The following is a 25,316-nucleotide window of genomic DNA, read 5'->3' on the forward strand; positions in this document are numbered from 1 at the left end:
ACAAAAAACACATGCTCAAATGACCGAAATCATTTGGGTTCCTGAATCCTTTCACAGCATTATAAGGCTGCGTTGAGACAATGACTTAGCAAGGACCCAAGCACAGCTCAGCTAATCCCTACCATTGTGACGCAGAGTTGTCAAAATGCTTCAGCAAATGTACATTACAACAGGAGCGTCGGTAGACACAATTTAAGTAACCTAATTTATGTCCCTCTAACTGCCCTGAATGCCTCTGCTGATCCTACAGCTATTGTATGCAGTAATAATGTGCCTAAGAACCAGATTTATACTGTTAGCACTGAGCCGGAGTGCAGAGGTGGAAGGCCACTGTGTACAGCTCACCCTCCACTATGCTATGCGCATCAGCTGAATTTGATCATGCAGCAAGCTACTTCTCGCATCAAAAAAGTGAACATTTTCTTTTCCGATCTGAGCGGGATTGCAACTTTTTTTTCCCGGTCACCCAAACGCACCAGCATTCTTGACCAGACTGTTGCACGAAGACTGCCCAGACCTTCATCCACACGGTGGAACTTCAACAGCAGAGTCGTGAACACTGTCTACGAGAATCGAGACGACCTCATAGAATGTTTTGAAGCCATCCGGACGGGTTCATTGGGTTCATTTGACCAGCCCACCGTGAGAGAGGCATCTGGCTACGTGAGGATGCTACACGATGAAGATTACATTTTTTTCCTGGGGCTTTTTCACAAAATCATGCCCCACGTCGACATTCTGTACCAGAAGCTACAGAAGAAGGACATCGATGCTGTCTTTATCAAACGTGCCCTCGACAGCTTCACAAGCAGTGTGCAGGCCATAAGGTAAGATTAAAACAATATCATTCGATCTTTCTCAAAGCAGAGCTTTATTTGAAAATGTATGCATGAAAGGAGACTGCATTTGTGTTTGAAATTACATTATTCTCATTATATATGGCCAGTGGTGTAATCTAGCTTATTTTATATACTATGTGTACTGTACAGTGGTGCTCATAAGTGTATGAACACATTCTAAAGTTGACTAAAAAGAGGAATACAAAAATAAAAAAATCATCTTTTGGAAATTGATCTTAATGACTTAATTTAAAAAAGTTGGAAAATCCAACCTTTAAGGACACCAATTTTCTTTTCTTTTTTATTCCTCTTTTTAGTCAACTTTAGCATGGGATCATAAGCTTATGAGCACCACTGTATACTGTGCTGAACATCCAGGCTATGTGAGACACAAAGGCTAAGTTAAACACTAAAGACTTTATGCATCCCTGCCCATTTTAAGTGGAACTGAAGTATTTGTACTATACATGGATACATTGCATATACCTGTGCATCACATAGACAACAATACTGTACAAAGCCAACAAACACATTGGTCTGTTTGCCTTCAGGGACTCCTCTCAACAGCAGCTGCAAGAAGCAACAGGAGCCAAAAGACCCAGAACAGCTTTGAGAGAAGAGGAGAAGCAGAGGCTGTCTGAAGAGGTCTGCAACACCATCCTGGATCACACCAAAGAAAGGTTCTCTTTCTCTGGCCACCTTGTGAGTGCTACCTTACTGCAAGCAGACATGTTTGAATGGTACTGCCATTCATTTCCTGATGAGGCTCTGAATGCCACTGTGAATGCATACCCCATGCTGAGCAAGGCAAAGCTCAAGACAGAACTATCTCTGATCTATGAGAATCCTGAATTCAAGGGCTGCTGTGGTGCACTGGCACTGTACCAGGTTCTCATGAGCTACAACCTCCAGGAGACGTTCTCTGAGACTGTGACTCTGTTGAACATCCTCATAACTACTCCCATGACAACAGCTGAAGCTGAGAGATGTTTCTCAACTTTGACACGAGTTAAGACATTCCTGCGAAATTCAATGGGCCAGGAACGTCTGAATGCACTGGCCATGCTTTCCATGGAGAGGGAACTAGTCCTCAGCATGCCTGATTTCAATGAGAAAGTCATTAACCGCTTTGCTGTACTGAAACAGAGAAGAGAACAGTTTCAGTACAAGTAATGTAGCCTCTCTCTCTCTTTGTCCCTCCCTGTCTGTCTCTTTAACACACACACGCCCAAATCAGTTCACAGTTGATGTTGTTTAAAATAGTTATTTTTCATTAAAAAAAAAGTTTTAAAAAAATATATCTGTTCGTGTTCATTACAAATCTATACAATTGGCCAGAATATGGTTGTTCATATTTACAAATCTATACAATTGGCCAGAATATGGTTGTTCATTTTTACAAAGCCATACAGATAGCTGTGTTTACCTTTTCTAGAAATTACTTTCAAATTCTGTTTTCAGGCAAAATGTCTATCACTGTTCATTTTCACAAATCTATACAAGAGGGCAGAAAATGGAAGTCTATAAAAATGTCTTATTACCAATAACTTGCATCAATGTTTTCAGTAGCCTCTATCAAAAGCTCCTGCTTGCTTGTTGTGAATTATGCTCAGGTGCACATATTTCCAATTCAACCATGAGGCAAAAATGTGGTAAAAGCTCTTGTTGATCCTGCAATCTGAACAAATACCAAGATGCTGTATTTTCAGCTGATATTTCATTTGTTTATGGAAATGCATATTGTTTATGCAGTGTTGAGGAATGTGAAAGAACACCCTTGATTATTTTTACTGTGATAACTTATTTTGCTTTTGTAAGCCAACACTTTTGAGATCAGTCAATAAATGCTTCTGGTATTGACTTATATGCTGCCCCTGTCTTCATGTTGTTGCTGGACATATCTTTTTTTAAATGTGTGTAGGTCACCTAAATCATCAGAAAAATTGCCCCCCCTGAGAATTTTTTCAGGAGCCGCCACTGAAGGGCATTGAAGATGAAACGTGGCTGGGTCTTTCAGCATGACAATGATCCCAAACACACCGCCCGGGCAACGAAGGAGTGGCTTCGTAAGAAGCATTTCAAGGTCCTGGAGTGGCCTAGCCAGTCTCCAGATCTCAACCCCATAGAAAATCTTTGGAGGGAGTTGAAAGTCCGTGTTGCCCAGCGACAGCCCCAAAACATCACTGCTCTAGAGGAGATCTGCATGGAGGAATGGGCCAAAATACCAGCAACAGTGTATGAAAACCTTGTGAAGACTTACAGAAAACGTTTGACCTGTGTCATTGCCAACAAAGGGTATATAACAAAGTATTGAGAAACTTTTGTTATTGACCAAATACTTATTTTCCACCATAATTTGCAAATAAATTCATTAAAAATCCTACAATGTGATTTTCTGGATATTTTTTTCTCATTTTGTCTGTCATAGTTTACGTGTACCTATGTTGAAAATTACAGGCCTCTCTCATCTTTTTAAGTGGGAGAACTTGCACAATTGGTGGCTGACTAAATACTTTTTTTCCCCACTGTAAATAATGTTAGTAAAAAGCTTTGGAGCACCTTAAATGAAATTTTGGGAAAAAAGGCAAACTCAGCTCCATCATTCATTGAATCAGATGGCTCATTCATCACAAAACCAACTGATATTGCCAACTACTTTAATACTTTTTTCATTGGCAAAATTAGCAAACTTAGGCATGACATGCTAGCAACAATTGCTGACACTACACATCCAAGTATATCTGACCAAATTATGAAAGACAAGCATTGTCATTTTGAATTCCGTAAAGTGTGTGTGGAAGTGGTGAAAAAATGATTGTTGTCTATTAACAATGACAAGCCACCGGGGTCTGACAACTTGGATGGAAAATTACTGAGGATAACAGAGGACGATATTGCCACTCCTATTTGCCATATTTTCTATTTAAGCCTGCTAGAATATACAGTGGGGGAAAAAGTATTTAGCCAGCCACCAATTGTGCAAGTTCTCCCACATAAAAAGATGAGAGAGGCCTGTAATTTTCATCATAGGTACACGTCAACTATGACAGACAAATTGAGAAAAGAATATCCAGAAAATCACATTGTAGGATTTTTAATGAATTTATTTGCAAATTATGGTGGAAAATAAGTATTTGGTCACCTACAAACAAGCAAGATTTCTGGCTCTCACAGACCTGTAACTTCTTCTTTAAGAGGCTCCTCTGTCCTCCACTCGTTACCTGTATTAATGGCACCTGTTTGAACTTGTTATCAGTATAAAATACACCTTTCCACAACCTCAAACAGTCACACTCCAAACTCCACTATGGCCAAGACCAAAGAGCTGTCAAAGGACACCAGAAACAAAATTGTAGACCTGCACCAGGCTGGGAAGACTGAATCTGCAATAGGTAAGCAGCTTGGTTTGAAGAAATCAACTGTGGGAGCAATTATTAGGAAATGGAAGACATATAAGACCACTGATAATCTCCCTCGATCTGGGGCTCCACGCAAGATCTCACCCCGTGGGGTCAAAATGATCACAAGAACGGTGAGCAAAAATCCCAGAACCACACGGGGGGACCTAGTGAATGACCTGCAGAGAGCTGGGACCAAAGTAACAAAGCCTACCATCAGTAACACACTATGCCGCCAGGGACTCATATCCTGCAGTGCCAGACGTGTCCCCCTGCTTAAGCCAGTACATGTCCAGGACCGTCTGAAGTTTGCTAGAGTGCATTTGGATGATCCAGAAGAGGATTGGGAGAATGTCATATGGTCAGATGAAACCAAAATAGAACTTTTTGGTAAAAACTCAACTCGTCGTGTTTGGAGGACAAAGAATGCTGAGTTGCATCCAAAGAACACCATACCTACTGTGAAGCATGGGGGTGGAAACATCATGCTTTGGGGCTGTTTTTCTGCAAAGGGACCAGGACGACTGATCCATGTAAAGGAAAGAATGAATGGGGCCATGTATCGTGAGATTTTGAGTGAAAACCTCCTTCCATCAGCAAGGGCATTGAAGATGAAACGTGGCTGGGTCTTTCAGCATGACAATGATCCCAATCACACCACCCGGGCAACGAAGGAGTGGCTTCGTAAGAAGCATTTCAAGGTCCTGGAGTGGCCTAGCCAGTCTCCAGATCTCAACCCCATAGAAAATCTTTGGAGGGAGTTGAAAGTCCGTGTTGCCCAGCGACAGCCCCAAAACATCACTGCTCTAGAGGAAATCTGCATGGAGGAATGGGCCAAAATACCAGCAACAGTGTGTGAAAACATTGTGAAGACTTACAGAAAACGTTTGACCTGTGTCATTGCCAACAAAGGGTATATAACAAAGTATTGAGAAACTTTTGTTATTGACCAAATATTTATTTTAATACATTCATAAAAAAATCCTACAATGTGATTTTCTGGATTTTTTTTTCTCAATTTGTCTGTCATAGTTGATGTGTACCTATGATGAAAATTACAAGCCTCTCTCATCTTTTTAAGTGGGAGAACTTGCACCATTGGTGGCTGACTAAATACTTTTTCCCCCCACTGTATGTGCCCCAAGGCTTGGAGGGAAGCAAAAGTAATTCCGCTACCTAAGAATAGTAAAGCCCCCTTTACAGGCTCAAATAGCCGACCAATTAGCCTGCTACCAACCCTTAGTAAACTATTGGAAAAAATTGTGTTTGACCAGATACAATGCTATTTTACAGTAAACAAATTGACAACAAACTTTCTGCATACTTATAGAGAAGGACATTCAACAAGCACAGCACTTACACAAATGACTGATGATTGGCTGAGAGAAATTGATGATAAAAAGATTGTGGGGGCTGTTTTGTTAGACTTCAGTGCGGCTTTTGACATTATCGATCATAGTCTGCTGCTGGAAAAACTTATGTGTTATGGCTTTACACCCCCTGCTATAATGTGGATAAAGAGTTACTTGTCTAACAGAACACAGAGGGTGTTCTTTAATGAAAGCCTCTCAAACTTAATCCAGGTAGAATCAGGAATTCCCCAGGGCAGCTGTCTAGGCCCCTTACTTTTTTCAATCTTTACTAACGACAAGCCACTGACTTTGAGTAAAGCCAATGTATCTATGTATGCAGATGTCTCAACACTATACACGTCAGGTGCTACAGGAACTAAAATAACTGCAACACTTAATAAAGAGTTGCAGTTAGTTTCGGAATGGGTGGCAAGGAATAAGTTAGTCCTAAATATTTCCAAAACTAAAAGCATTGTATTTGGGTCAAATCATTCACTAAACCGTAAACCTCAACTACATCTCGTAATGAATAATGTGGAAATTGAGCAAGTTGAGGTGACTAAACTGCTTGGTGTAACCCCGGATTGTAAACTGTCATGGTCAAAGCATATTGATACAACAGTAGCTAAGATGGGGAGAAGTATGTCCATAATTAAGCGCTGCTCTGCCTTCTTAACAACACTATCAACAAGGCAGGTCCTACAGGCCCTAGTTTTGTCGCATCTAGACTACTGTTCAGTAGTGTGGTCAGGTGCCACAAGGAGGGACTTGGGAAATTTGCAGTTGGCTCAGAACAGGGCAGCACGGCTGGCCCTTAAATGTACACGGAGAGCTAACATTCATTACATGCATGAAGAGGTATTGACTTCATCACTGCTTGTTTTTATAAGAGGTGTAGACAAGCTGAATGTACCGAGCTGTCTGTTTGGAATGCTAGTACACAGCTCGGACACCCATGCATACCCCACGAGACATGCCACCAGAGGTCTCTTCACAGTCCCCATGTCCAGAACAGACTACGGGAAACGCATAGTACTACATAGAGCCATGACTACATGGAACTCTATTCCACATCATGTAACTCAGTCAAGCAGTAAAATCAGATTTAAAAAACAGACACACACACACACACAGCATTCGCAAACACATGCTAACACACGCACTCTACACACACACATTTTAATATTGTTATTTTGCTGTATTATTGATTTTGTATTGTAAATATGTTATGGTAGAGCAGTGTGTAATAAGGTGTTGTGTTATGTATTGTTTTATTTTATGTAAATTGTGGTTGGACCCCAGGAAGAGTAGCTGCTGCCTTGGCAGCTGCTAATGGGGATCCTTAATAAATACAAAATACTTATATTGTTTGTTAGCTTGTGGTGGCTAAATTTAGCTGACGTTTGTAGTGGCTGTTTAAAGAAAACCAAACATGGATTACAATTTCTCCTGGCCCATAGACTACTTTTAGGGGAAGGAACCATCTAACATCAAGTTGTAAAATCCTGAACTTGTCCTTTAAGTAAAAAGCTATCTAGCTGTTATCCAATATTGGGGTTTCTTTAGTCATTTTATGCAGAAATGTTGTGTTGTCTTACTTTATTATAACCCAAAAGATAAAGGTTTATTACTCATTTGTTTACAAACAACAAGATTGTAAGTAATGTGAGTAATGTATAGCTTCAAAACATGTACTTATGACACAAGCTAAATGCAGCTCAAGATAAAGAGGACATGGTTTCCAGACTTGTTCTGATGAGTACTTGACTTGATTTAAACTATATTGGAATAGGTAAAGCATTTGGTCTGTTTCATTTACCTGGGAGGAACGAGCTGTTGGGGGTCTTGAGTGAGAGATCCATTGATTCTTGTAGTTTACACTTCAGCTGCATCACGATGTGATCCTAATGTAGGACAGAAAATATTATTTAGTCCACTCTCACACTAAGTGATGATTGTACTTTACCACAACCAAGTCTAAATGCTGTGCACCAGGTGTTCATAAACTAAGTGCTTCTTAAGTGTATTTTAGTTTGCTTTCAAGCCGCAAATATTTGAATTCTGCAAGCGCTATCATAATTGCTATGGTGACCTGTGGAAACATGCAGATCCCATAAGAAGTACTAACCTACACCCATCTGAAAATGCACTCCTAACCTGCTGTGTGAAAGCAGCATGACAATAGCAACAGCACTTGAGTACATTTACCTTTAGCAAACATCAATCCATCTGCTGTGTAAACTGAAGGGTTGTTACATATACAGACATTGCACAACTGTACTTCTTTTGAATGCTAACATACACGCCAAATGCTGCTATTCAAGGCGATATGGGCTAGAAAACTACAGTTGAAGTCGGAAGTTTACATACACATAGGTTGGAGTCATTAAAACTCTTTTTTCAACTGCTCCACAAATGTCTTGTTAACAAACTATCGTTTTTGCAAGTCGGTTAGGACATCTACTTTGTGCATGACACAGGTAATTTTTCCAACAATTGTTTACAGACAGATTATTTCACTTATAATTCACTGTATCACAATTCCAGTGGGTCAGAAGTTTACATACACTAAGTTGACTGTGCCTTTAAACAGCTTGGAAAATTCCAGAAAATGATGTCATGGCTTTAGAAGCTTCTGCTAGGCTAATTTACATAATTTAAGTCCATTGGAGGTGTACCTGTGGATGTATTTCAAGGCCTACCTTCAAACGCAGTGCCTCTTTGCTTGACATCATGGGAAAATGAAAAGAAATCAGCCAAGACCTCAGAAAAAAAATTGTAGACCTCCGCAAGTCTGGTTCATCCTTGGGAGCAATTTCCAAATGCCTGAAGGTACCACGTTCATCTGTACAAACAATAGTACACAAGTATAAACACCATGGGACCACGCAGCCGTCATACCGCTCAGGAAGGAGACGCGTTCTGTCTCCTAGAGATTAACGTACTTTGGTGCGAAAAGTGCAAATCAATCCCAGAACAACAGCAAAGGACCTTGTGAAGATGCTGAAGGAAACACGTACAAAAGTATCTATATCCACAGTAAAACGAGTCCTATATCGACATAACCTGAAAGGCCACTCAGCAAGGAAGAAGCCACAGCTCCAAAACCGCCATAAAAAATCCAGACTACGGTTTGCAACTGCACTAAGAGACAAAGATCGTACTTTTTGGAGAAATGTCCTCTGGTCTGATGACACAAAAATAGAGCTGTTTGGCCATAATGACCATCGTTATGTTTGGAGGAAAAAGGGGGACTTGCAAGCCGGAGAACACCATCCCAACCGTGAAGCACGGGGGTGGCAGCATCATGCTGTGGGGGTGCTTTGCTGCAGAAGGGACTGGTGCACTTCATAAAATAGATGGCATCATGAGGAAGGAAAATTATGTGGATATATTGAAGCAACATCTCAAGACATCAGTCAAGAAGTTAAAGCTTGGTCGGAAATGGGTCTTCCAAATGGACAATGACCCCAAGCATACTTCCAAAGTTGTGGCAAAATGGCTTAAGGACAACAGAGTCAAGGTATTGGAGTGGCCATCACAAAGCCCTGACCTCAATCCTATAGAACATTTGTGGGCAGAACTGAAAAAGCATGTGCGAGCAAGGAGGCCTACAAACCTGACTCAGTTACACCAGCTCTGTCAGGAGGAATGGGCCAAAATTCACCCAACTTATTGTGGGAAACTTTGGAAGGCTACCCGAAACATTTGACCCAAGTTAAACAATTTAATGTCAATGCTACCAAATACTAATTGAGTGTATGTAAACTTCTGACCCACTGGGAATGTGATGAAAGAAATAAAAGCTGAAATAAATCATTCTCTCTACTATTATTCTGACATTTCACATTCTTAAAATAAAGTGGTGATTCTAAGTGACCTAAAATAGGGAATTTTTACTAGGATGAAATGTCAGGAATTGTGAAAAACTGAGTTTAAATGTATTTGGCTAAGGTGTATGTAAACTTCCAACTTCAACTGTATATGGCTATGTATTTCTTTTAAATTTGCAGAGATTTTGCAGTATGTCAAATGAAAGTCTATGTAAACGTCTATTTTTATGGGATTGTGATGTTGCTACTACAAATAATATTTTTTATATACCATGCCAAATCCTTTTTAAACTCCATCCATATGATTTAGTTAACTGATATAGACAGGGTATTCTAGAAATGACCGTAATGCTTTTGAATCAGCACTTTTAGAGAGCATTGAACTAAAGTGGTACCAACTGATAATCAAACCTGAAAGTAACAAACTGCACACCTACTGCCTTTTTAAGTGCACTTTTGGGACAGAACCCTATGTACGTACTGTTTTATCCAAGCAATATCAAAGCTCTTTTGCCAAATGTAGATGTGGAGTGGCCCCTCTCTCTAGTGAGACTGGTCGATACAAAACACTCCCCTAGATAAACGTGTATTTACTTTTTGTAACGATGGTTTCCTTTGAAACTGAAGCTCATGCATTATTTTAATGTGGGTTATACAACAAAAGTAGGGATTATCTACATAAACTATGTGAACTTTAATCAGGTAACAATAATGTAAATGCCTGCGCCAAAGCCTGTCATCCTATCCTCCACTGAAGACGTTTATTTTTAAGTGCCTAATTGTCCTTTTTTAACGCATTTATTACACATCTATAAGCATTTCATGAACATGTTATAACTGGTCCCAACCGCATTATTAAAGGTTAATGAAATGTATTCATAGCATATCTATAGCGCATTCATGTCATGCTATGCGAGAGCTCATATTTTGGTATCTTAATAGATGCATTATTACAATGACAAAGTAGCTACAGCATTATGGCTGTTCTCAAAGTGTTCTTCTGCCATACCAGTGCTAGTGAATAGGCCAAAAGGCCAAACCATTTTTGGTTTGGCCTTTTGATATTTATTTTTATAAGGCCTGTACCAGCCCCATTTCCCCCACCGGCCTGTGACTTACCTTTTCTTCTTCTCACTGAGGTCAATGGTGCATGAAGATCCCCACACGGTTGAATCCCTAGAGTAAATTTTACGGATGAAATTGTGTAGTTGAGGCTCATATCTTGATGCTTTCGTAACTCATTAACAGCCCTCCTCCACATCACAATTAAGTTGGTCATACTGGTCTATAACGCACACATGAAAGGTCTATGTATGAATTATTTCCCGTCTTAGTAAAGTAAAATCTATTTTCCAATTCATAAAGCATTTATCAACATGCCTAAATTATCAAAAAGAACACGGACACAAAACAGAACGTCAGACATTGAATCAATAAATAATGTTAATATCTTCAGCTGTGCGTTATGGGAAGAAGAAGAAAAATTATTGGCCTCAGCTACAATTATTTGAATAATTCAATGAATGTTTAGTGCACAAATGTGATGACTAAAGTGTCTTATTAGGAATGTTCAAATCTGACTTCTCTATGAGGCCGTGTATGGAAATAGTATTTCTGGGCCGGGCGTCAGTTAAACTGCAATACCGAAGCAAAACTGAAGGAGAAGTCGAAACCTTGCCTCTACACCAGAACCCTGGCCCCTTGGCACAACCACAGGAGGAATGCGTGAGAGGCGAGAGGTCAATGAAATGTCACTTCCTGGTGACCTCTCGCTTCCGCAAAAAGTTTCAAAAAAAGGAATTAAACATTAAGTTAACCTTTTTGTTCACTATTTCATGACTGAAAGTTAAAGTTTGTACATAAAAAAAGCTCATAAGAAGCCAGAAGAACACTGGGCTGTCACCTAGGTTGAAGACACTAAGGCAAAGACAGTACAGTATGAAGATAGGAAGAAACTGCTTCTCCAATAGAAATCCCCGATCACACTTGTATGCAAAATCATGGCGACGTTGTCTAGCTAAACTCATGCATAGAAACACGTCATTGGGTCTAACAGTCGACTCGTGCCAAACTGCGTATTTGCAGGCCGTCAAATCAAAGACACATCTTCGATATAAAGTAGTTTTTGACGAAAATGAAAACGTTTCAGTTTGTCACTTTCACGATAATCCTGTCTACTGCGTCTTTTTTTATATAACGTTGGACTGCTCTCAACAACATGGACTGCTCTCAACAACACTGCTGCCCTGAATTTCAGCAGGCGCTATCGACAAAGAAAGTTGTGATGGACTACTACTAAGGTCAGTGTGAACCGGAGTGACTTGACAACGTGGGCCACACAAAATGTAACCACAAACAAAACTTAGTTAAATGGCTGCCGTGAAGCTACGGGTAAGGGTCTAGCTACATTTCCATATATTATAGATATATTTTTGCTGTTGCTACTATGCAAGTATGCAAGTGTAACCGGTGTGAAATCGGTGACGTCACTTGCTCTGAGACCTTGAAGAAGTTCTTTCCCATGCTCTGCAAGGACCGCAGCTTTTGTGGAGCGATAGGTAACGATGCTTAGAGGGTGACTGTAGGCAATGTGTGCAGAGGGTCCCTGGTTCAAGCCCAGTTTGGGACGAGGAGAGGGATGGAAGCAACACTGTTACACAAGTAACCATTTTACTGTACCGTTTACACCTTCTGTATCCTGTGCATGTGAAAAATACACTTTGATTTTACACTTTTGATATAGTAGTGTTTACAAGAGACGGTAATGTGAAGAACATGACCTGCACCAAAGTCAGATTAGGATATAGGATATTTTTACAACTACTTTTTTCTACTACTTTCACAACATTTAGTCTTAAACATTCAAAGGCCATTAATTCTGCTTTGAAAGTTGATACTTTCCCATTGTTCCTCAACTACAGTGTGTGACATACAATTTTCTAGCTCTGAGTCTCTACTTCTATCCAATGTAAAAAACACAATTTCAAATTTTGCTCGGTAAGACCGAATTAAGGCGGTGAGTCACATCTTGTAGAATTTCATATTTTTATATACAGTACCAGTCAAAAGTTGAGTCACACCTACACATTCCAGGGTTTTTCTTAATTTTTACCATTTTCTACATTGTAGAATAATAGTGAAGACATTAAAACTATGAAATAACACATATGGAATCATGTAGTAACCAAAAAAGTGTTAAACATAATTTTGCATTCTTCAAAGTAGCCACCCTTTGCCTTGATGACAGCTTAGCACACACTTGGCATTCTCTCAAACAGCTTCATGAGGTAGTCTGTCAATGGCTGAGGAATATGTGGTGTGGGAGTCAGGCGCAGGACACCGAAGCTTAGTCCAACAAAGTTTACTAGTGCAAACCAAAGCACAATACAATGAACGGCCTCAACAAATAAACAGAGGCAAGCGATTACGCAAACTGTGCGTAAACCAATAAAACAATAAACAGAGAAAAACCCGCAGCACTAACGGACAGGTGGATAACAACACACAAACTAACCAACACCAAACAGGCAACTTATAGGACACACAATTAGACACAAGCGGACACAGGTGCAACAGACAGACAACAGCAATCAAACATCGAAACATTCAACGGTGGCAGCTAGTAATCCGGGGACGACGAACGCCGAAGCCTGCCCGAACAAGGAGGAGGAGCAGCCTCGGCAGAATCCGTGACAGTACCCCCCCCCCCCTTGACGCGCGGCTCCAGCCGTGCGCCGACCCCGGCCTCGGGGACGGCCAGGAGGACGCGGACCCGGGCGCGTGGGATGACCACGGTGGAACTCAGTCAGGAGGGATGGATCTAGGATGTCCCTCCTAGGCACCCAGCACCGTTCCTCCGGACCGTACCCCTCCCACTCCACGAGATACTGGAGACCACTCATCCGGCGTCTCGAGTCCAAGATGGTCCGGACCCTGTACGCCGGAGCTCCCTCGATGTCCAATGGGGGCGGAGGGGTCTCTCCTATCTCATCTTCCTGGAGTGGACCAGCTACCACCGGCCTGAGAAGAGACACATGGAACGAGGGGTTAATATTCTTATAATCAATAGGCAGTTGTAACCTGTAACACGCCTCGTTAAATCTTCTCAGGACTTTAAAGGGCCCCACAAACCGCCGACCCAGCTTCCGGCAGGGCAGGCGGAGGGGCAGGTTTCGAGTCGAGGGCCAGACTCGATCTCCCGGTGCGTATACCGGTCCCTCACTGCGGTGGCGATCGGCGCTCGCCTTCTGTCGACGGATGTCCCGCTGCTGATGGACATGTGCAGCGTCCCACGTCTCCTCCGAGCGCCGAATCCACTCATCCACCGCAGGAGCCTCGATCTGGCTCTCGTGCCATGGTGCCAGAACCGGCTGATACCCTAAAACACACTGGAAAGGGGTTAGATTGGTGGAGGAGTGGCGGAGAGAGTTCTGTGCCATCTCTGCCCATGGGATATACCTTGACCACTCCTCCGGCCGGCCCTGGCAATAGGACCTCAGAAACCTACCCACATCCTGGTTGACTCGTTCTACCTGCCCATTGCTCTCTGGGTGGTAACCCGAGGTAAGGCTCACCGAGACCCCCAAGCATTCCATGAACGCCCCCCAGACTCTGGAGGTGAACTGGGGACCTCGGTCAGACACTATATCCTCGGGCACCCCATAGTGCCGGAAAACATGGGTAAATAGGGCCTCAGCGGTCTGTAGGGCAGTAGGGAGACCCGGCATTGGGAGGAGACGACAGGCCTTGGAAAACCGATCCACAACGACCAAAATAGTGGTATTCCCCTGGGAGGGGGGAAGGTCTGTCACAAAATCCACCGAGAGGTGGGACCATAGTCGTTGTGGAACAGGCAGGGGATGTAACTTTCCCCTGGGCAAATGTCTAGGCGCCTTACACTGGGCGCACACCGAGCAGGAGGAGACAAACACCCTCACATCCCTACCTAACGTTGGCCACCAGTATTTCACACTAAGGCAGTGCACTGTCCGGCCAATACCTGGATGTCCAGAGGAGGGTGATGTATGAGCCCAATAAATAAGGCGGTCACGAACCTCGAGCAGAACATACGTCCGCCCCACCGGACACTCTGGGGGAGTAGGGTCGGTACGCAGTGCCCGCTCGATCTCCGCATTTACCTCCCACACCACCGGAGCCACCAGACAAGACTCCGGCAGTATGGGAGTAGGCTCAATGGACCTCTCCTCTGTGTCATACCGCCGGGACAGGGCATCTGCCTTACCGTTCTGGGACCCTGGGATGTATGTGATCTTAAAAACAAAAAAACATACCGGCCTCGGACGCGTCTACCTCAACTTGGAATGGTAAAGCGGGATCCGGATGCGCCAGCACCGGAGCCGAAGTGAACAGGTTCTTTAGTTTAACAAATGCCCTGTCCGCCTCAGCTGACCACTGCAAACGCACCGGACCCCCTTTAGCAGGGACGTAATGGGAGCTGCCACCTGTCCAAAGCCCCGGATAAACCTCCGGTAGTAATTAGCAAAACCCAAAAACTGCTGCACCTCTTTTACAGTGGTTGGAGTTTGCCAATTACGCACGGCCGACACACGGTCAACCTCTATCTTCACACCAGACGCGGACAATCGATAACCCAAAAAGGAGACGGACTCCTGGAAAAACAAGCATTTCTCTGCCTTGACATACAAGTCATGCTCCAACAGCCTCCTCAACACTCGGCGCACCTGGGCTACATGCTCGGCTCGTGTAGAAGAGTACACTAGGATGTCGTCGATGTATACTACCACACCCTGCCCATGCATGTCCCGGAAAATCTCGTCAACAAAGGATTGGAAGACTGAAGGAGCATTCATTAACCCATATGGCATGACGAGATACTCGTAATGACCCGAGGTGGTGCTAAATGCTGTTTTCCATTCATCCCCCTCCCTAATGCGCACCAGATTGTACGCGCTCCTGAGATCTAACTTTGTGAAGAACCGCGCTCCGCGTAATGACTCCGTCATAGTCGCAATCAGAGGAAGAGGGTAACTGTACTTAACCGTGATCTGATTGAGACTACGGTAATCAATACACGGGCGCAAACCCCCGTCCTTCTTCTTCACAAAGAAGAAACTCGAGGAAACCGGGGAAGTGGAGGACCGTATGTATCCCTGTGCCAAGGACTCGGCTATGTAAGTCTCCATAGCCGCGGTCTCCTCTTGAGACAGGGGATACACACGACTCCGCGGAAATGCCGCTCCTGTTTGGAGATCTATCGCACAATCCCCCTGTCTATGAGGTGGTAGCCGTGTTGCCCTCGTTTTGCTGAACACATGTGCTAAATCCTCATATTCAGGGGGAATGCGCATTGCGGGCACTTGGTTCGGACTCTCCACCGAGGTCGCCCGTAAGGAAACACCTAGACATCTCCCTACACACTGGGCAGACCACTCCATAAGAGCCCTCTGTTGCCACGCAATGGTAGGATCATGGGCGCTTAACCAGGGAAGCCCCAGCACCACGGGATACGCAGGAGAGTCGATCAGATAAAACTGAATGATCTCCTCATGACCCCCCTGCGTCGTCATCTTAAGTGGTGCTGTGACTTCTCTGATCAACCCCGACCCCAGCGGCCGGCTGTCTAGGGCATGAACAGGAAAGGGGGCTTCTACCGGCCGAAGGGGAATTCCTAACCTATAACAAAATTCACGATCAACAAAGTTCCCAGCTGCGGCTGAATCTACTAGCGCCTTATGCTGGGAATGAGGTGCCACCTGTGGAAATCTCACAGGTATACACAAGTGATCAACAGAGAGCTCTGGGTAAGTGGGACGCCTACTCACCTGAAATGACTCCCCAGTGCGTGACCTGTTGTCCCCTCTCCCAGGAGACCCTCCCCAGCACCTAGCCGCAGTGTGTCCTCCACGGCCACAGTTGGTGCAGGGGACGGCCCCCCTCGGGTTCTCTCTCCTCCTCTCCCTAGCGCCAGCACCCCCGAGCTCCATGGGAACCGTCTCGGAGGTGCTGCAGGGTGGAATGGACGACCCCCACTCGGGACGTCCGCGGGTAGCCAGCAGGGTGTCGAGACGGATGGAAATGTCCACCAACTGGTCGAAGGATAGGTTGGTGTCCCTGCAGGCCAGCTCACGACGAACGTCCTCTCGTAGGCTACACCGGTAATGGTCGATGAGGGCCCTCTCATTCCACCCCGCATCCGCCGCTAGAGTCCGGAACTCCAGGGCGAACTCCTGTGCACTCCTCTTCCCCTGTCGGAGGTGGAACAGACGCTCCCCCGCCGCCTTCCCCTCAGGTGGATGATCGAACACAGCCCTGAAGCGGCGGGAGAACTCCGCGTAGGTGATGGTGGCGGCGTCTATTCCCCTCCATTCGGCGTTGGCCCACTCCAACGCCTTGCCGGATAGACAGGAGATGAGGGCGGAGACGCTCTCATATCCCGAGGGCGCCGGGTTTATGGTGGCCAGGTAGAGTTCCACCTGCAGGAGGAACCCCTGACACCCGGCTGCAGAACCATCATATGCCCTCGGGAGTGAGAGCCGAATGCCACTGGGTTCCGGTGCTGGGAGAGGAGGACTAGCCGATGGTGATGGTAAGGTGTGCGAAGACGTGGGCACCTCTCCTGTAACCAATCGGCGCAGCGTGTTGGACACCTCGTTCATGGCGGCCCCAAGTTGCCGGATCATGGTGTCTTGGTCGCTGATCCGATCCTCCAGCGACTTGGGGCCCGCCGCTGCTCCTGCTGACTCCATATGGTGTTTTGTTCTGTCAATGGCTGAGGTAAATGTGGTGTGGGAGTCAGGCGCAGGACACCGAAGCTTAGTCCAACAAAGTTTACTAGTGCAAACCAAAGCACCATACAATGAACGGCCTCAACAAATAAACAGAGGCAAGCGATTACGCAAACTGTGCGTAAACCAATAAAACAATAAACAGAGAAAAACACGCAGCACTAACGGACAGGTGGATAACAACACACAAACTAACCAACACCAAACAGGCAACTTATAGGACACACAATTAGACACAAACGGACACAGGTGCAACAGACAGACAACAGCAATCAAACATCGAAACATTCAACGGTGGCAGCTAGTACTCCGGGGACGACGAACGCCGAAGCCTGCCCGAACAAGGAGGAGGAGCAGCCTCGGCAGAATCCGTGACATAGTCACCTGGAATGCATTTCAATTAACAGGTGTGCCTTTTTAAAAGTTAATTTGTGGAATTGCGTTTGAGCCAATCAGTTGTGTTATGACAAGGTAGGGGGGGTATACAGAAGATAGCCATATTTGGTAAAAGACCAAGTCAATATTATGGCAAGAACAGCTCAAATAAGCAAAGAGAAATGACAGTCCATCATTACTTGAAGACATGAAGGTCAGTCAATCCGGAAAATGTCAAGAACTTTGAAAGTTTATTCAAGTACAGTTGCAAAAACCATCAAGCGCTATGATGAACCTGGCTCTCATGAGGACCGCCACAGGAAAGGAAGACCCATAGTTACCTCGGCTGCAGAGGATAAGTTCATTAGAGTTACCAGCTTCAGAAATTGCAGCCCAAATAAATGCTTCACAGAGTTCAAGTAACAGACACATCTCAACATCAACTGTTCAGAGGAGACTGTGTTAATCAGGCCTTCATGGTCAAATTGCTGCAAAAAAAACACTAATTAAAGGACACCAATAAGAAGAAGAGACTTGCTTGGGCTAAGAAACACGAGCAATGGACATTAGACCGCTGGAAATCTGTCCTTTGGTCTGATGAGTCCAAATTTGAGATTTTTGGTTCCAACCGCCATCTTTGTGAGATGCAGAGTAGCTGAACAAATGATCTCTGCATGTGTGGTTCCCACCGTGAAGCATGGAGGAGGAGGTGTGATGGTGTGGGGGTAATTTGCTGGTGACACTGTCAGTGATTTATTTAGAATTCAAAGCAAACTTAACCAGCATGGTTACCACAGCATTCTGCAGCGATACGCCATCCCATCTGGTTTGCTCTTAGTGGGACTATCATTAGTATTTTAACAGGACAAAGACCCAACACACCTCCAGGCTGTGTAAGGGCTATTTGACCAAGAAGGAGAGTGATGGAGTGCTGCATCAGATGACCTGGCCTCCACAATCACCGGACCTCAACCCAATTGAGATGGTTTGGGATGAGTTGGACCGCAGAGTGAAGGAAAAGCAGCCAACAAGTGCTCAGCATATGTGGGAACTCCTTCAAGACTGTTGGAAAAGCATTCCAGGTGAAGCTGGTTGAGAGAATGCCAAGAGTTTGCAAAGCTGTCATCAAGGCAAAGGGTGGCTACTTTGAAGAATGTAAAATCAAAAATATATTTTGATTTGGTTATCACTTTTTTGGTTACTACATGATTTCATGTGTTATTTCATAGTTTTGATGTCTTCACTATTATTCTACAATGTAGAAAATTGTAAAAATAAAGAAAAACCCTTGAATGAGTAGGTGTGTCCAAACTGTTGACTGGTACTGTATTTGTGGTGTTCATTTAACGTTAGGGTTAGGCATAAGCTAAGCAGTGTGATTGAGGTTAGGGTTGAAGTTAGGGTTAGGTTTAAAAATAGATTTTAAGAAGATAAATGGTAGAAAATAGGCGGGTTTATGACTTTGTGGAAAATAGTGACGACCTTTGAAGATCATATGTTTTGAATCTAGGCCGTCACCCGGAATCTGTCCGTATTCTTTTTGATAAGGCATATTTATAAATGCTTTATGCATGAGAAAATAGATATGACTGTACATTAACTGCATGAAATTCATACACAGATCTTTATTGTTGGTATTATAGATCTGAGTGGCAAACTGCAGAGTTAATTACCATGAAATACTTAGCTATAAATGCTTTATGAATGGGAAAATAGATTTTACTTTACTTTGACTGCATACATAGACCCTTAATGTGTGCGTTATAGAACAGTATGACCAACTTCATTGTGATGTGGAGGCCTGTTAATGAGTTATGTTATGACCCTCAACTACACGATTTGATCCATAAAATGTACCCTAGGGAATCAACCCTGTTGGGATCTTCATGCACCATTGACCTCAGTGAGAGGAAGAAGAAGGTAAGTAATGGCTATAGCGGCCGTTGGGAGAAATGGGGCTGGTACATGCTACATATCAGCATCATTTTCAATACGTGGTCTCTAATACCGGTATGGCAGAAGCACACGTTTGAGAACAGCCATAATGATGACACTAGGCTGTCATTGTAATGTCGCTTTTATTAAGATACTGTACCTAAATATCAGCTTTTGCATAGTATGACACGAATGTGCTATATATATATGATATTAATATATTTCATTAATCTTTATTGATGCGGTTGGGACCTGTAATAACAAGTTTGTGAAATACTTATAGATCTGTAATAAATGCATTATGGATATGTAGTCCAAGTATATCTTTACCCTTTTATTATTTGTTTTTATGCATACATCTGTATAGATGATGTAATTATAGTATTACAGATTAAGCCTGTACCATGTTTGACCATGATTGTTTTTAGTGCCTCGAAACTCAATTCCAGTGGTGCACAATGTGTTATTATACTTTTATATCAGTATTTTGTATTATTGTATCATTGTTGAGTGTCACTTAAATGCATTTTTCGAACTCTAACTCTACTGTACAATGTTTCAAACCTTCAGGTTGGTTAAACGAACCAGCATATCTTCCTTAGCCTTCTGGAAAATGTTGTTATTCTTCATGTGATGGTGTAGCTCATCTTTCATCCTTTTTAGAGAATCTTTTCCTGTATGCTCTGATGCCCCTAAAACACAGTCATCATATTGTTTCCATAACCATTGTATGACTTCATCTGCTATTAATACATTCTAAATATGTTTGAAAACTTGTTACTTCCCAAATATCATTATAATTTTCATAACTAGGCCACCACTTTATCTCAGCTAAAACATTTTCTTTTTAAGACTTACTTATATAGCATCGATGCATGGTGTCCTTGATTGACTCGGTTAGAGTGGAGTAGATTCTTTTCTTTTTCTCGCGGAGGTCACAGATTAGTTTTGCCTTCAACTCAGTTTCCTTTCAGATAGAAACTAATTTAAGTGGTTTCCTTAATATTTCAATGTTGCATTTCCTGATTTAGTTTCAAAAAGGCACTCGCACATCTGAGCTATCTTCTACAGTGGCTTGCGAAAGTATTCAACCTCCCTTGGCATTTTTCCTATTTTGTTGCCTAACAACCTGGAATTAAAATGGATTTTGGGGGGGTTTGTATCATTTGATTTACACAACATGCCTACCACTTTGAAGATGCAAAATCTTCAAAGATTCCCAAAGTCAATAATTTGTAGAGCCACCTTTTGCAGCAATTACAGCTGCAAGTCTCTTGGGGTCTCTATAAGCTTGGCACATCTAGCCACTGGGATTTTTGCCCATTCTTCAAGGCAAAACTGCTCCAGCTCCTTCAAGTTGGATGAGTTCCGCTGGTGTACAGCAATCTTTAAGTCATACCACAGATTCTCAATTGGATTGAGGTCTGGGCTTTGATTAGGCCATTCCAAGACATTTAAATGTTTCCCCTTAAACCACTCAAGTGTTGATTTAGCAGTATGCTTAGGGTCATTGTCCTGCTGGAAGGTGAACATCCGTCCCAGTCTCAAATCTCTGGAAGACTGAAACAGGTTTCCCTCAAGAATTTCCCTGTATTTAGCTCCATCCATAACACTTTCAATTCTGACCAGTTTCCCAGTCACTGCCGATGAAAAACATCCCAACAGCATGATGCTGCCACCACCATGCTTCACTGTGGGGATCACTGTGGGGATTATGTTCTCGGGGTGATGAGAGGTGTTGGGTTTGCCCAATTTTAGTCTCATCTGATCAGAGTACCTTCTTCCATATGTTTGGGGAGTCTCCCACATACCTTTTGGCGAACACCAAACGTGTTTGCTTATTTTGTTCTTTAAGCAATGGCTTTTTCCTTGCCACTCCTCTGTAAAGCCCAGCTCTGTGGAGTGTGCGGCTTAAAGCGGTCCTATGGACAGATACTCCAATCTCCGCTGTGGAGCTTTGCAGCCCTTCAGGGTTATCTTTGGTCTCTTTGTTGCCTCTCTGATTAATGCCCTCCTTGCCTGGTCCGTGAGTTTTGGTGGGCGGCCCTCTCTTGGCAGGTTTGTTGTGGTGCCATATTCTTTCTATTTTTTAATAATGGATTTAATGGTGCTCTGTGGGATGGTCAAAGTGTCTGATATTTTTTATAACCCAACCCTGATCTGTACTTCTCCACAACTTTGTCCCTGACCTGTTTGGAGAGCTCCTTGGTCTTCATGGTGCCGCTTGCTTGGTGGTGCCCCTGGCTTAGTGTTGTTGCAGACTCTGGGGCATTTCAGAACAGGTGTATATATATACACTGAGAATGCACACAGGTGGACTTTATTTAACTAATTATGTGACTTCTGAAGGTAATTGGTTTCACCAGATCGTATTTAAGGGCTTCATAGCAAAGGGGGTGAATACATATGCACGCACCACTTTTCTGTTATTTATTTTTTATAATTTTTTGAAACAAGTTATTTTTTTCATTTCACTCACCAATTTAGACTATTATATGTATGTCCATTACATGAAATCCAAATAAAAATAAATTGAAATTACAGGTTGTAATGCAACAAAATCCAAGGGGGATGAATACCTATGCAAGGCACTGTAGCTTTGTTGCAGGTGCATGGTAACAATTGAATAACATGAAAGAGAAACCCGCACAATGCTCTTGCTAGTATCATTGTTCTTTAAGCTTTACGTATCGGCCTCAAGACTGATTTCTTTTTAAACCTTACCTCCGTCTTGAGGAATGTCAGATGCAGTGACACTTCCGGGTGCTCCCCAACCAAGCTGTTTGTGTCAAGGGTGAATGTATCAATCTGCTCCTTGATTGGCCCACGTTCGCCCTCGTTTCTGCAAATCAGAAGGATGGTTACTAGATTTGAGTCAAGGCCCTTATCATTCCATGTGTATTATATACAGTGCATTCGGAAAGTATTCAGACCCCTTGACTTTTTCCACATTTTGTTACGTTACAGCCTTATTCTAAAATTGATTAAATAAAAACAATTCATCTTCAATCTACACAGAATACCTCATAATGATAACGAGCAAACACGTTTTTAGACATTAAATGACCTTAAATGAACACCAGAAATATATAAAAACATTTCCACGATTTGTGACTCACCGCCTCGATTCGGTCTTATGTAGCAAAATTTGAAATTGTGTTTTTTTACATTGGATACAAGTAGAGATTCAGAGCTAGAAAATGGTATACGGTGCATTTGGAAAGTATTCAGCCCCCTTGACTTTTTCCACATTTTATTCTAAAATCATTTTTTATACACATTATCCCATAATGACAAAGCGAAAACAGGTTTTTAGAAATGTTTGCAATGTATTTATGTATTAAAAATAAAAAACAAATACCATATTTATATAAGTATTCAGAACCTTTGCTATGAGACTCAAAATTGAGCTCAGGTGCATAGTGTTTCTCTGCAGATCCTCTCAAGCAATGTCTGGTTGAATGGGGAGAGTCGCTGCACAGCTATTTTCAGGTCTCTCCAGAGATGTTCGATCGGGTTCAAGTCCGAGCTCTGGCTGGGCCACTCAAGGGCATTCAGAGACTTGTCCTGAAGCCACGACTGTGTTGTCTTGCCGATGTGCTTAGGGTCGTTGACATGTTGGAAGGTGAACCTTCACCCCAGTCTGAGGTCCTGAGTGCTCTGGAGCAGGTTTTCATCAAGGATCTCTCTGTACTTTGCTCCGTTCATCTTTCCCTCGATCCTGACTAGTCTCCCGGTCCCTACCGCTGAAAAACATCCCCAAAGCATGATTTTTCGACCACCATGCTTCACCGTAGGTTTCCTCCAGACGTGACGCTTGGCATTCAGGCCAAAGAGTTCAATCTTGGTTTCATCAGACCACACATTCCTATCTCAGAGATCTATGGACAATTCCTTCAACCTCATGGCTGTGTTTTTGCTCTGATGTGCACTGTCAACTGTGGGACCTTATATAGACAGGTGTGTGTCTTGTGGTCCTCTGTAGCTCAGCTGGTAGAGCACGGCGCTTGTAACGCCAAGGTAGTGGGTTCGATCCCCGGGACCACCCATACACAAAAAAATAATGTATGCACGCATGACTGTAAGTCGCTTTGGATAAAAGTGTCTGCTAAATGGCATATTATTATTATTATTATTTCCAAATCATGTCCAATCAATTTAGTTTTCCACAGGTGGACTCCAATCAAGTTGTAGAAACATCTCAAGAATGATCAATGGAAACAGGATGCATCTGTGCTCAATTTCGAGTCTAATAGCAAAGGGTCTGAATAGTTAGGTTAATAAGGTATTGATGTTTTACATGTATTTATTTATTTCTAAAAACCTGTTTTCACTTTGTCATTATGGTGTATTGTGTGTAGATTGATAAGGGGAAAAAAACTTGACTGGAAAAAGTCAATACTTTCCAAATGCACATATATATTTAGATAATGATTATATTACTTACGGGAAATATCTCTTAAACTCTTCATCAATGAGACTTCTCATACATGAGGCTAAACTCTCATTAAGGTTTATTTCCCTTCTCCTTTCCCTTTTCCCTTTTGGTTTATAAATGCCACCATTCTTGCATAAAGCCTTCACTACTTGATATCCACAGCCTTTTTTCCCTTTCTGGGAAAAAATAAAGAAAATATGTTAGACATTTTCAACAGCACATCATTGGAAATCTGTCATGCATGAGTATCTCTTCAATAGCTGCTTTTCCAGTATCGTGCGAGCCTACGGTATAAAGTTGAAGTCGGAAGTTTACATACACCTTAGCCAAATACATTTAAACTCAGTTTTTCACAATTCCTGACATTTAATCCCTGTCTTAGGTCAGTTAGGATCACCACTTTATTTTAAGAATGTGAAATGTCAGAATAATAGTAGAGAAAATTATTTATTTCATATTTTATTTATTTTATCACATTCCCAGTGGGTCAGAAGTTTATATACACTCAATTAGTATTTGGTAGCATTGCCTTTCAATTGTTTAACTTGGGTCAAACGTTTTGGGTAGCCTTTCACAAGCTTCCCACAATAAATTGGGTGAATTTTGGCCCATTCCTCAAGACAGAGCTGGTGTAACTGAGTCAGGTTTGTAGGCCTCCTTGCTCGCACACACTTTTTCAGTTCTGCCCACAAATGTTCTATAGGATTGAGGTCAGGGCTTTGTGATAGCCACACCAATACCTTGACTTTGTTGTCTTTAATCAATTTTGCCACAACTTTGGAAGTATGCTTGGGGTCATTGTCCATTTGGAAGACCCATTTGCGACCAACCTTTAACTTCCTGACTGATGTCTTGCTGTCTTGCTTCAATATATCCACATAATTTTCCTTCCTCATGATGCCATCTATTTTGTGAAGTGCACCAGTCCCTCCTGCAGCAAAGCACCCCCACAGCATGATGCTGCCACCCCTGTGCTTCACGGTTGGGATGGTGTTCTTCAGCTTGCAAGTCCCCCCTTTTCCTCCAAAAATAACGATGGTCATTATGGCCAAACAGTTCTATTTTTGTGTCATCAGACCAGAGGACATTTCTCCAAAAAGTATGATCTTTGTCTCTTAGTGCAGTTGCAAACCGTAGTCTGGATTTTTTATGGCGGTTTTGGAGCTGTGGCTTCTTCCTTGCTGAGTGGCCTTTCAGGTTATGTCGATATAGGACTCGTTTTACTGTGGATATGGATACTTTTGTACGTGTTTCCTTCAGCATCTTCACAAGGTCCTTTGCTGTTGTTCTGGGATTGATTTGCACTTTTCGCACCAAAGTACGTTAATCTCTAGGAGACAGAACGCGTCTCCTTCCTGAGCGGTATGACGGCTGCGTGGT

General features: G+C 42.9%; 1 protein-coding gene across 3 annotated transcripts in view; it reads right to left on the bottom strand.

Annotated features, from left to right (window-relative positions):
- Positions 1-12,454: 12,454 nt before the first annotated feature.
- LOC311103440 (nuclear GTPase SLIP-GC-like) overlaps positions 12,455-25,316 on the bottom strand; it is a 50,781-nt gene continuing 37,919 nt past the window's right edge. For 2 of the 3 annotated variants that reach the window (XM_084145010.1, XM_084145008.1), the window contains 4 exons: positions 23,946-24,112; positions 22,223-22,340; positions 20,357-20,465; positions 19,848-20,190 (listed from right to left, as the gene is read on the bottom strand). In XM_084145010.1, the coding sequence (XP_084001136.1) occupies positions 20,057-20,190; positions 20,357-20,465; positions 22,223-22,340; positions 23,946-24,112 (528 nt within the window). In that variant the 3' untranslated portion in view covers positions 19,848-20,056. Of the gene's footprint in view, positions 13,443-19,847; positions 20,191-20,356; positions 20,466-22,222; positions 22,341-23,945; positions 24,113-25,316 lie in introns of those variants that run through there. The other variant, XM_084145009.1, reaches the window with a different exon arrangement.

This window comes from Coregonus lavaretus (assembly GCF_964263955.1).
Source record: "Coregonus lavaretus genome assembly, chromosome: 28".
NCBI lineage: Eukaryota > Metazoa > Chordata > Actinopteri > Salmoniformes > Salmonidae > Coregonus > Coregonus lavaretus.